Source organism: Microtus pennsylvanicus, chromosome 6 (assembly GCF_037038515.1).
Source record: "Microtus pennsylvanicus isolate mMicPen1 chromosome 6, mMicPen1.hap1, whole genome shotgun sequence".
Lineage (NCBI taxonomy): Eukaryota > Metazoa > Chordata > Mammalia > Rodentia > Cricetidae > Microtus > Microtus pennsylvanicus.
The window spans coordinates 82,806,451-82,820,494 of record NC_134584.1 but is presented as its reverse complement, the minus strand read 5'-3'; the positions used below and the strand labels follow the sequence as shown (position 1 = coordinate 82,820,494).

The 14,044-nt window shown below is 40.1% G+C and overlaps 1 protein-coding gene across 13 annotated transcripts in view; it reads right to left on the bottom strand.

The window, feature by feature from the left end:
* The window catches only part of Inpp4b (inositol polyphosphate-4-phosphatase type II B), a 757,204-nt gene that overhangs the window by 180,716 nt on the left and 562,444 nt on the right, over positions 1–14,044 (bottom strand). For all 13 annotated transcript variants that reach the window (XM_075976561.1, XM_075976565.1, XM_075976570.1 and 10 more), the window contains one exon: positions 10,518–10,665. In XM_075976561.1, the coding sequence (XP_075832676.1) occupies positions 10,518–10,665 (148 nt within the window). The remainder of the gene's footprint in view (positions 1–10,517; positions 10,666–14,044) is intronic.

Sequence of the window (14,044 nt, the reverse complement as noted above, 5' to 3'; positions counted from 1 at the left end):
AGGACCTGGTAAAGAGCCCATAAAGGTCCTATGCTTGCTGCCTCAGTCTCTGGTGGTTCACATGCACTTTAGTCAAGTTGATTTGGAGTTTTTGTTGCTTTCTTAGTGCCCTCCATCCCTTCTCGTTTTTACATTATTTCTGTCTCTTCTTTCTCAGGGATCTGATGGAGACATCCAGATTACGGCTGAGGGCTCCAACGTCTCTGATTCTTTGCATGTCTGGCTGTAGGACTCTGTATGTGTTCCTATCTGCTGCATGAAGAAACTTCTCTGATGACTAGTCAAGGCATGAGTATATCAGATGCACAAGCATAGCAGAAGGTCATTAGAAATCATTTCATTGCCATGTTTGTTTGTTTCTTTTAGAACAGTAGTATTTGAATTCCCCCGAGGTCCCTGAACTATCTAGTCTCAGGTTCTTGGTCACCCAAGCAATGTTAGATATGGGTTCCATCTCATGGAGTGGGCCATAAGACAAATCAGGTATTGGCTGGTAACTCCCACAAGCTTTGTGCCACTGTTGCACTGGCTTATCTTGCAGGCATTGTATATTGCAGGGTTTGTGACTGGCTTGGCATATATGTTTCTCATTTGGTACCATGCAGAGTACTCCTGTATAGTGTATGGTAGCATGTAGAGGTAAAGACTATTTAGGCACAAGCTCAAGTTTCTCCATGTTCAATGAGTTGTGCAGGTGTTGTCTTCAGCAATGGGGCCTTGCTGTCAGTTTGTGGAGAGCAACATATAGTCTTAGAAACAGGCTGGGTTGTTTGGAAATCCCCCATGGGACCTCCTTTGGCCAACAAGTCAATTAGATGTAACCCAGTGCCAGGACTGGAAGCTTCATTAGTGACTAGAGATAGCCAGTTGCGGCTCTGCCTCCCCCGTTATTTTGCAATTTCAATTAAATCATATTCATGCATGTTTATGTTTTAAGAAGCTTCTAATCTATTAGGTTTCTAAACTAACCCTCAAATGGCTCTTAATTTTCCCCTCTGTCTCACCATTTGATCCTCCTCTTCTAGCCCTTGCAATCCATCTAAAACTATCTATTCTATTTCTCTTTTCTAATGAGATTTATTGATACATAACCTTCATGGTCCTATGGATTGTAGCTTGGTTATTATCTACTTAACAGCTAAAGTCTACATATAAATTAATACATATCATTTATCTTTTTTTTGTTTGTTTCTGGGATACCTCATTCAGGATGACTTTCCTTTTTTCTAGTTCAATCATTTACCTAAGAATTTCCTCTTTTAATGGCTGGGAAATAATTCATTGGTCAATGTAACACAATTTCTTTATCTATTCATCTATGGCCTGACATCTATGTTTCATGCATCTGGCTATTATGAGCAAAGAAGGAATCAACATGGTTGAACGAATGTCTCTATTGTAGGAGCCTTTGGGTGTATACCCAAGAAGGTACAGCTGTGACTTGAAGTAGATCAAGTCCCATCTTCCTGAGGAACCACCACCCTGATTCCACAGTGGCTGTACAAGTTTGCACTCACACCATCAAGGAATGAGCATTTCCCTTAGTCTATATTCTTTCCAACATGAGCTATGATTTATTTTATCAAACATTCTGATGAGTGTAAGATGAAATCTCAAAGTAGTTTTGATTTGCATTTCCCAGGTGGCTAAGGATGTTGAACATTTCTGAGTTTCTCAGAAATCTGAGTTTTCTCTTTTGGGAATTCTGTTTAGACCTGTACCTCATTTTTTATTGGGCTAGTTTCTTACTATCTGGGTCTTTATGTGTTTTTGATATTAGCCCTCTATTGGATGTGTAGTTAGAAAAATCTTTTTCCATTCTGAAGGTTGCAGCTTTGTCTGAATGATGGTGTCCTTTGCCATGGAGAAGTTTTTCAATTTCATGAGGTCCCATTTATTAATTGTTGGTCTTAGTGCAAGATGTCAGCTTTTTAAAAAAGAATTCAGCTGGGCCAGAAAAATAGAGCAGCAGAAAATGTACCTGTCATTACATCCTATTTTGATTCTATAAATTCAAGTGTGGGAAGACAACAGATTTTTTTTCAAGGCAGGGACTCTCTGTAGCTTTGGAGCCTATCCTGGAACTAGCTCTTGTAGACCAGGCTGGCTTTGAAATCACAGAAATGGGCCTGCCTCTGCCTTCCGAGTGCTGGGATTAAAGGCGTGTGCCACCACTGCCCAGTAAGACACCAGATTCTGTGTGGTTCTCTGATCTCCGTACATATGCTGTGGCATATCAATGTGCACCCCTGCCAGTCACAAATATAAAGTAATAGTAACATAACGGGGGGAAAACTAAGTGGTTTGTTTTGTTTGTTTGTTTGTTTTGTTGTTGCTATGGTGACTTAGTGGCGGATAAGAGGTGAGAAGGGAAATAAAATTGGCCAGATTTTCAATAGTAGAGCAAATTTAGTAATTCCTTCTGTAATGCTAATAAGCTTCAGGTTGTAAGATTTCAAAATGTAAAATAAACAAAATATTAAGAGACTGATTAACATTTATGAGTCCGTGTACATGTGTGTGTTTATGAATGCTGAAGTCGGAGGATGGTTTCTGTGTCATTCCTCAGGGGCTGTCCGCCACGTTGAGACATGTCTCTCAGTGGCCTGCAGTTTGCCTATTAGTGTAGGCTGGGTGGTCAGCAGATCCAGGAATCTCCTCTTCTCTCCCTCCTCAGCACTGGGATTTAAGAATGCACCACTAACCCCAGTTTGTTTTACCAGTTCATGGGATCTAACTCGTCTCCACTCTGACAAGCTAAGCACTTTTCTGACTTGACCAAGTCACTAGTCCAAAGCTGGCTTTTGAGTTACAACATGAAAGATAACAAAATATACATAAGAACTTGAAATGATATTAATGTAAAAGTATGATTAAAAAATAGTATTTGAAACATGTCAAAGTATATATGTTAAGATAACTCTTAAAAGTAAAAGGGAACATTTTTATAGTTCTAACTCTGTCGTGGACTTTTTGGTTCTGGTGGTGGGTAAGGATGTGAAAGTTACAATTAACTACCAAACAGTTTGATAGTCAAACATAAAATCAATGTGAAGCTCTATGGCTTCAGAATGACTAACCATTGAACAAAAGTTCAATGAGATATGTAGACTTTATGTCTGATTAATTTCGGCATGTATTTTTTATTTGCATGTTTTAAATAATAAGTTTACTTAAAATTTAAAAAATAAAAGGAAATGATGAATACATTGGGTTCTACATTGACATTTTACTTATGTTTTTGTTGTATTGGTAATCCACAGATGGGCAGATATTCATCCACATAAGAGATAAAATATTAATGTCTTAAAACCAGTGAGTTCATGATTTGCATGTATAAGTAACAGGAAAATTTTTAATGCCAAGTTGACAGAGACAAGTTGGCAATAAGAAATCAAGGCCATAAAATACAAATGGCCTTTGCTTCGAAACTGAAAACATATTAAAGATGCCCATTAATGTGTTCATCAGACACTATTAAAGTAATTTTCCATAACACAAGGCTGGGGACCTGGCTCAGTAGTTAGCAGTGCAGCAGGAGGACATGGGCTCGGAGCACCAAAAGCCCATGGGAAAGCTTGGCATGGCAGTAGAGGCCTGTAACTCAACACTGGATGGGAAGGTAGAGAGGGGCTGATGGGAGAAGCTATCGACTAGCTCATGCAGCTGAAAGGGCAAGCTCTAGTGTCAATCTAATTTCAACAGAAATTACATTAAAAATCAAGGTGGAGGGTAATAGAGGAAGATACATAAAGTTAACCTCTGACCTCCACATGGGCAAGCACAGGATATACATGTGTATCCATGCACTAAACACACAAGATAAAGGAGGTAAGTTAAAATACATAATATATATGCAAACATACAAACATTGGAGCAACAGTTTATATGTACATTAGTGGACACTCACATGATAGACTATCAGGTAATTATTATATACAAAAATTTTAGGAAAATTCATTGAAGCATGGAAATAGCTATCAAATTCAGGGGAAGTGAATATCACGTACAATATGGCATACATTTTAGCATAATTTAACGTGTTTGAAAACGCATATGTGGGCCTACATGGCTTTGATGGTGAGGTCACCTTTTTGGTTTTTCAAGACAAGGTTTATCTGTGTGTCTCTGGCTGTCCTGGAATTCACTATATAGACCAGACTGGCCTCAAATTCACTGAGATCCATGAAGAGGCCATGGGTACTCAGTAAAGTAGATAAGCCATGCTATGGAATTGCTGGGAGAAGAACAATCCAGGATGTATAATAGCTCTCAGGGACAGCACATCCCCACTGAGAACAAGTGGGACGGTTGAAGATCCCACAATTTCTGGTGCAGTTGCATGATCAGTATCAAGGAACTATAATGGTGAGTAAATACTTTGAGATCAGAGCAAGGACACACCTGTGATGCCATGACGTCATCACCTGCTTGTTGGAGCCCATGAGAGTTCTGTGATTACAAGTACAAACCACCAGGTGAACAAAGACACGGCAAGGAACCAAGAACCAGGTTCCGGTGACCTTGATGCAAAAGCAATACACACAGTAAGTCAATCACCCACTGAAGCATTGCCCTGGGGTAAACATAAAAGAAAGAAATGTCTAAAGGTTTGCATAAGTATGTATCTCTGTGCATATACATATATATGTAACAATAATAATGAAAGAAAAGATGCTACTGATTTCAGAGTGAAGGTTGGGAGGGGTTTGAAGGAGAAAAGGAAAGGGGGAAGTAATGTAATCCTATTTTAATTAAAATGTGTTATATATTATTATTATTATTTTTTTTTAGTTTTTCTGAGACAGGGTTTCTCTGTAGCTTTGGAGCCTGTCCTGGCACTAGCTCTTGTAGACCAGGCTGGCCTCAATCTCACAGAGATCCGCCTGCCTCTGACTCCCGAGTGCTGGGATTAAAGGCGTGCGCCACCACCACCTGGCCATATTATTTATATATACGTTGGTATCCATATATAACCTATGAATTAGATTAAGTTAAATACTACCAAATCATCTTTCAACTATAAAAAAAAATAAGAACAAAAACTAAAGGGTCGATCATTTCTCAAAATGAAAGGAAGAAAATATTTAAAATGAGGCTGAGGAGCTCAGTTTTGAAAAGATATTTATATTTACATTGAGAAGCTAGCGGAAATGAACCTGCTGCCAGCTGGCAAACCTAAGAATTCTGTAAGAGGAGCAAGTTTTAGTGTTCCAACTTTACATGGCTGTGAAATAAATTAGCAGTTCAATCTGTAATCCAGAAACAGCACTGTGAAGACATTATAAAAGCACATCCTTCCATGTGCTTTTAAAAATACTCACAAAAACTAAGATGAAATATCTAATTGGTTACTAGCCTATACTTCATTTAATATCATATCGACAAACTGTAGATACATTTACAACATAAACAGGTGCTGGGGATAACGGATCTGTGTTAGAGACTGTGTGAGGCTCCAGGTTCACTCCCCAGTACTATCCATACCCACAAAGTTACATCCTAAAAACTCTCAACTTTACACCAAGGAGGTCATGATGGCCACAGATGGAAATTATGCTTACCACAGCCAGAGTAAATACTGAAATTACACACCCTCTTTTCCTTCTGGTATTGAAATTTAGAGTGGTTTTTCCCCTTTTCACATTGTCTTTGTTTTATTGCTTTGTTTACATGCACTCTTTTCATAATAAAAATTATTTTCCATATCTGTATTATACATTCTATCTCCAGGAACAAACGTCCCGAAATCACTAACCACAGGATGAGCCCATCTTCACTGCAGTAAACAATGTTGGCTCAGACTTCCTGCTTGTGAGGATCCTGGAGCAAAACCATAATATAAAATTCAGAGTGCAGTGCTGTGAACCCTTCACTGCCGACTCAAAAGATTATTTTCTTTGAATTTAAACTGAGAAGATGCCACTGCCCAGGTCAGCTGGGGGGGCAGCTCCCTGAGGATTTCAACTCTGTCATGGCCATAAGACTTTGTGTGTGTACAACGTCAAATTTAATAAAAATGGTTCAGACTGGGTGCAAATGTCATACTAACTGTGAGACAAAATGCAAACGTGGTTTTGGATGTCGGCGGCAGGCAAGGACAGATACTGTGAATGAAGGATATGAAAGAAGCTGCTGTGCCGCTCATTACGTCCCCCCTCCCAGCAGCATTTAAACTCGGTCAGGATTGGCTGCAGAGAATATGGTTTTCTTCATTTATACTCTAAAAGGATGAATTCTGCCAACAAGCAAACAGCGAACACATGTGGTCCTGCAAACATACCCAGACTAACTTACAGATATATGTCAAACTCAGACACATGAAAGTCAGTAGCATGTTTGACTGTTGAGATTTTTTTTTTGTCTTTAGAAACAGATTTGACTATACATAATTAGCATAGCCTTACCCATTTCCTTTAATTGCTGTTACCTTTCAAAAGCAATCTCACAATCAAACTTGAAGAATTTGGGACTCGAATTCTCAAACTGATACATCATTTCCTTTCATTATGATTGTTATGCAATACACACACACAGCCCTTTAGAAGTTTGCTTTCTCCTATGCTACCCCAAGGAAATGTTTCAGTAGGTGATGGGCATATTGTGGATACTGCACATGCATCAAGGACATGGGGGTCTGGTTCTTAGTTCCTTGTCATATCTTTGATTACCTGGTGGTTTATGGTGTGAGATGATTTATAATGGCAGAGTTTTCACAGGCTCTATCTGGCCCTTTACATAATGTCATGGCATCTCAGTGGTGCATGTCTTTGCATCTGCTCTTGGACTACTTACCCATGGCAGTTCCTTGGTCTTGATCATGTACCTCCACCAGAAATGGTGGCATCTCTGGCAGTTCCTCTAGTCCTCAGTGGGTATGTGCGCACCCCCCCCCCACTAGAGTTCTTACACTGTCTCCAGGGTGTACAGAGTGGAGGGGAGGCAATCGCTTTCTTCTGCCAGCAGCTCCACAACATGGCTTAGCTACTGTGCTGAGTGAAGATGGCCTCATTGCCAAGGTGGCAGCTCATGTCCTCCCATGGCAGTCCTTTGCCTTTCCCATGCTCCTTCCCTTCCTCAATTAGGGCAAGTGAATACAACAAAATAGTCAAGTGACTAACAAGCGCTCCTGCAGAGATTTGGCAAGACACAACTCAGAACTGCTATACTATGCTGTCAGAGGGTGTGTATAACTTCAGAAGAGAGATGAAAAAAAGATTAAAATTGTCAACAAAAAATTTTCAATAAAGTCTGCATAGGCACTGAGGACTGTGCTTGTGAGTTCATCATCTTGGGACCCAAGAAGCAAGCTCTGCTTTTCTCAATAAAATCTGATTAAAATGCACCTATAACTGTTCACTCAAATGTCCGTGACTGCTTGTTTGTTTGTGCTAAAGTGGCAGGGACAGAGAGTACATCTGTCAAAAAAGACAAAAATATTTACATTGGCCCTTGTATAGTCTTCTCATGGCTGCAGGTACATATATGACATGTATAAATATATATGCATGCTGTAGGTATATGAACATGGCTACTTATAACAGACTTAAGACTGTGTTTATTGAATTATATTTTAAAGTATGTATGACTGGTTATATCTATGTCTGTCTATCATCTTTCTGTGTAGTTGAATACCCACCCATGTTCTACAGGTCTCATAGAGGACACAAGACATAAGCTTATTCCTTTTTATTAAAAGTATAGGGATGCAATTGGCTAAAAATTCACAAAATAATTACACAAGTCTTTGCCATTATGTGTTCATCATAGTAAGTTGGCCCAGATAACTTTTTTCTGAAGTCCTGATCTTTCCCTTAATAACTCCCTAAGTATGGTGATAAAATGTTTTATAAATGCTCACAAGTACTGAAGGATGGCATCAATGATGCTCTGGCCTTCAGTGAAAGTCAAGAAGACCCCATCTGCCACTGGGCTTGGGAGGGAAAGCAAACAGGTGATGGAGGAAGGTCATTGGTTAATTATAATAAAGAAACTGCTTGGCTCTCATAGGTTAAAACATAGGTGGGTGGAGTAAACAGAACAGAATGCTGGGAGGAAGAGGAAGTGAGCTCAGACTTGACAGCTCTGCTCTCTGGAGCAGATGCCATGCTCCCCTCTCCAGGGCACACGCGATGAAGCTCCGACCCAGGATGGATGTAGGCTAAAATCTCCCTGGTAAGCCACCTCGTGGACTACACAGATTATTAGAAATGGGCTAGTCCAGGTGCGAGAGTTAGCCGAGAAGAGGCTAGATATAATGGGCCAAGCAGTGTTTAAAAGAATACAATTTGTGTGTTGTTATTTCGGGGCATAAGCTAGCCAGGCAGCCGGGGTGCCGGGGACGCAGCCCTGCCGCTCCTATTACTACAAACAGGGCAGGGACTGTCCTGGGATCTGAATAAAAGCAGTAGAAACACTACTGCATAAAGTCTTTCAGAGTCCAGTTCATCTGGGAGATTCTACTTTGATAAAAAAATCATGTTTTAAGAATTTTTATATTGTCAATTTAAATTACATATGTGTGTGTTCACATGTATGACTGCACGCACACATTTGTGCATGGAAGTCAGAACACTTATATTTTATATACTTATATATTAGTGTTTGAATAGATTTCTCTGTGTTGTGAAATGCCTTCATTGTCTGTTTGCTGTGCCTTCGGTTATTTCTTTGGGGATTTGGGGACCAAGCTAGATGGAGTTCCTAAGATGCAGCATAGGGGTTAGAGCTAGCCATCACCTCTTACATCTGCTCACTGAGAAAATCTTTTTGCTTCTTAGCTGAGTGATGGGCCAGGTCCTGTCTGGTACTCTGCTGCTAGGCTGTCTCTCCAGTATATGTGGCTGGGTCTTCCATAGTCTGTGGAGATGCCTGGCCATGCCCCAGCTTCCCTTGGCCGGAGTCCATTTTTATGATTTGATTTCTGTGCTCTGGTTTTCTTCAACCAGTCACCCTAAGCACCCATCTACTCGTCTTTCCTTCAGTTGTTGTTTCTAGACCCACACCAGTTTCTTTAAATCCAAAACCCCTCTTAACTTTTCCTAAATGTCAGTTTCTGTTAACACTTCTTCTTTTTGATAAATAGTGGTGCATTTATCCCTACTCTAACCGATTTACCACCACTGTAGCAACCCTTCTGTGGTGCCTGGCATAGATCAATCTGGAATCTCTGGAGACGGCAGAGTCTACTAAAAGGACCAATATCACTAGTCAAAGGTGTCCAGCTATTGACATGAAACAGGAACCCAAGCACAGGACAGTTTACTCTCTACTGTATGTTTCAGCAATTATAGAATTATTAAACTATGAAAACATTCACAATCATTTGAGATTTTGGACCTTAAATGTGTTTCATATGATACAGTATTCTGCGTCTAGTCATTACAGCTCCGTTTAAAAGGCAAAGTATCAGATTATCTAATTAGTCATGGTTCAGAGATGCTCTTACAAACCAATGAACTCACAGATCCTCCTGTGTTATTACAGAAATTTATTTGATTTCATTGGAAAAAGTGCTTTCCATTAACGTATTTTACCAGTTATCTTAAATGCTTTTAGACCAACAAATGTTTAAAAGTCTCGCTAATTTACATAGTCCATACACAAGGCTACTCTTCTTTAATTCAAATAGGAACCAAACAAAGAGTAACCTGAAACAGACAAGGTAAAGACATGAGTCAGAGCTTGTGGTATTGGTTTGCTATAAAACTTTGCATAAGAAATGCAACTCAAGATACAAACTAGTTGACCAAGCAGTTGTGGCTCATTCCTTTAATCCCAAAACTCAGGAGGCAGAGGCAGGCAAATATCTGTGAGTTCGAGGCCAGCTTGATCTACAAGAGCTAGTTCCAGGACCGGCTTTAAAGCTACAGAGAAACCTTGTCTCAAAAATAAAAGAAGAAAAAGGAGGAGGAGGAGGAGGAGAAAGAGGAGGAGGAGGAGGAGAAGGAGGAGGAGGAAACAAAATAACATCATATATGCAATTTGTATGCGTGTGGAGCATGATAGCTCTATATTTGCACACATCCACATGTAGATGAGCAAAGATCTACACATGGGGTTTCCTTCGGTCACCTTGCACTGTTTCTTTAGAGAAAGAATCTCTCACCTGACCTGGAACTTCACCAGCTAGTGAGCTGGGCTGGCCTTCAAGTTCCTGTGATCCTCTGTCTCTGTCTCCCCAGTGCTGCAACTACAAATCTGTGCTGCCTGCTTTTGATCTGGCCACTGGGGAGTACATGCAGATTCCATGCTTTCACAGGAAGCACTTGAGCTATCTCCTAACGCACATAATTTAAAACTTTGCTTGATCCCTATTGGAAAAGGTAAAGCTGAAAGCAAAAACGCAGTTGAGGTCAGCTTTAACATCAGGGGTGTGAGGTCTTATATGTGTTCATGGCTCAGTGTAACCATTCCTCAATTTGTGTGCTTCAAACAACATAGCATATTAAATATCTATGTTATATAACTTTAGCTAAAACCAAAAAGGAGTGTGAGAGATGGTTAGTTTCTCTTACCTACACAAGTCTTCTTTTATGTTTAGGGCAATCAGCTCCTTGGGGATATGGAAGGAAAGAACGCTTTCTGACATCTGCTCACGGATCCGCATCCACTTGTTGTCAGCGGTGGGGAATCTATAGAGCTTACACACAGGGTTCCTTAACACTGGCCGGGAAGAAAGAAGGGCAGGAGTTAAATCAAAAGCAAATGGATATCACGAGAAGCTCGGTAAAGAAAATCATCAATTAGGGCAACGTTTCGCTTATCCATTTAATAAACAAAATCTTGCTTATTGGAATCCATTAGTGAACTTGAATTTTTAAAAATATTTTTTACGTCATATTTTGGTGTTAGCATCTGGAACTCATATCTGAAAATTCAATTAGTAAATGCAGCAGTGTTGACTCTTCCCACCTATTCATTTCTTTGTCTTTAAATATTTTATAAAGCATACACACCTATAAATATAGATAAAAATATAAGTACATATATGTAAAATACACTTTGGAGAATGTTTATAAGCATACTCTGATCACTCTTAGCTTTATGTACTCAAGTAAGTAAAAATATACATGCTATTTCCTAAATACTTGAAATTCTTTCCAAAGGCCCTACTAGTTAAAATTTTTATATGTCAGAAAGGTTTATTTCTTTGTCCTAAGATTTATAAAATAAATATTTTACACATCTTCAAATGCCAACATTTCAACCACACACTTTCCTGTCTTATCAGAAGTAAGTCTTTGGCATTGGGAAAGCATGTTATTTGGAGTAGGTGGCCAGGGTTTAAAGAGTAACTGTGTCATGCAACCCAAGATTCAGGAGCAGAGGGAAAGGTCACATATTAACCTTATACGTGATCTTCTTCGGGAATCCCAAACTCACAACACACTCCCAAATCACACATTTCAGGACAGAACGCTCCTGCAATTGCTGCTGAGTGATGACACCCATTGTGACAGTCAGACCCAAGGCTTAAATGACAGAGCAGCGTCAGATGTCACCAGTCTCTATCTAGAGAGTCAGCTCCAATTTAACAATACAGCCAGTTAAGACTATTAGTCGACAGTGAAGTGAATCTATCTAACTGTAAGCAATTTCGAGCATAACACATGGATCAGGTCCCCTCAGTGTAAGATGGACAAGGCCTTACACACCTTTACCATATCTCATTTGTTGTTTGAGTAAAAATGAAATGCCTTTCCTGAACTTGGAAATGAGAAAATGTACACCCACCCTTCTGTAAGCACCTCAAAGAAAGACGCTCAACAACAGTATCCTTATGAATATATATATGTGTGTATATGTGTATATATAATATACACACACACACACACAGAAGCCTTGATTCTAAATGTCATTCTTTATTTTGATGCATGTTTATGTACATATGTGAACATGGGATATGTACATGTATTACATGCACATGTGTGTGCATGTGCTCTCAAAGGACAGAGGGACATCAGCCATTCTGTTTTATCACCCACTGCCTTAGTGGGAGAAGGTGTCTCTTATTGAACCTGAAGCTAAGCTGAGAGGATGTAAGTCCCCACCCATCTTCCTATCTCTTCTCCCGCTGCCCAGTTCTGGATTTTTCCATGCAGAGACGGGGCTGTATCTGGCCTTGTATGTGAATGCTGGGATCTGACTCAGATTCCCATGCTAGCACAGTGAGCACTGTCATCCACAAGCATACCTCTGAAGTCTCCCAATGCCTCATTCTCAAGACAGCAAATTCAAGTCTTCTTAGATATTTCTATACCCTGACCAAGAATTAGACAGAAGGTTTATCTTCTACAATACTGACAAAAGCATGAAGCAGCAGAAGCTTTTAAAGATAATGAGAGAAAATAATTTAACACCTAGGAATAATGTATGCTCAAAAAGATCATTTTTTTTACATTTTATCCACTTGATCACATCACAAAACTTATGAAGAGTTTACTATATTTTTCTAAGAGTTGAAGAAGAGGGGAGGGAGAGTAGGAGAGGAGGAGAGAAGAAGAGGGGAGGGAAGAGGAGAAGAGAGGGGAGGAGGAGAGGGGAGGGGAGAAAAGAAGAGGAGGGGGAGGGGAAAGAGGGAAAGAGAGGGGAGGAGAGGAGAGGTGAGGAGAGGGAAGGGAGGAGAGGAAGAGAGGGGAGAAGGAGAGAAGGAGAGGGGAGAGATGAGGAGAAGAGAGAAGAGGAAGCAGAGGAAGGAGAGGAGAGCAAAGAAAAAGCATGTATTGAATTCAAGAAGATGCCCTCAGGTTAACTTGTATCTGGCAAGAGCTAATCAATTCACATAAGCTTACTGAGTTTGGAAACCCAATACTCTTTTTGTGGTAAAACAAAACCTCAATACTTAAAATATCTAAAATATTTCCTACTAATGTATGAAAACATGAATCACTTAGTTATTCTGTGGGCACTCCATTGCTATGCCTTAACTCCCTGTTCAGAGTTACAAAGCCTCTTTCTTTCTGTCTCTCAAAGCACTTGTAAGGGTCTTTGGCTATTTCTTGCCCTTTAAAGATTAGTAATTATTTTTTCATGAAATTTAGATTTTGAGTTCTGTCAGAAAACATAAAGCTCTGTTGTCTTTGTCAAGCCCCAAATGAGTCCTTCAACTTTTGATTTTTTTGTCTGCTTTTCATTTTAATGATCGCCACGTTTTCTAATATACCCTGTGTTGTTGACATTTTTTAAAGCAGAAAATAAGGACAATTTGATTAATGACCAGGAGAGAAACTCTCCTCTGACCACTGTGACACAGCATCCACAGACAGAGCCCAGCTGCTGCCCCTGACCACTGTGACACAGCATCCACAGACAGAGCTGCTGCCTCTGACCACCATGACACAGCATCCACAGACAGAGCTGCTGCCTCTGACCACCATGACACAGCATCCACAGACAGACCAGAGCTGCTGCTGGTCTTGGAGGAAATTGAGAAGAATGACAGTAAAGTACACACACATGCATGCACACATACACACATACATGCATGCACATATACACAAATACACACACAAACACATGCAAACACATATACACATACAACCCATACACAAAAATGTACATAACACAAACACACACAGCAATACATATCCACACAAATACACACACAACACACTCATACACACAAAGACATACACACATACACACAAACACAAGTACAGCGCACGCATACAACACACACAGTCACACACACTTCTGGTAAGTTAATCACGAAAGAAAACCACTCCATGAATATTTCCTATGTAGCTTTTACATTATAGATGCTGATATTTGAGTACCAAACTGAATATGTTTGTCAGTCTCAGAGTAACTATGGGGTGTGCTGTTTTGCCTCTGAAATGACTCTTAAAATCTGTGTGTTAAAGGCTCAGCTGCCAGCCTTAGCTCTGAGGAGGAACGGTGGCAGAACCATTGGCAGTACCTTCTAGAAACAACAGACCTCACTCCCCCACTTTCTCTGTTTTCAGCTACAATGAGGAGACCTGCCTTGCTCCATCACACACTCCTCCCTACAATGTCTGCCTTGCCACAGGCACGATGGCAC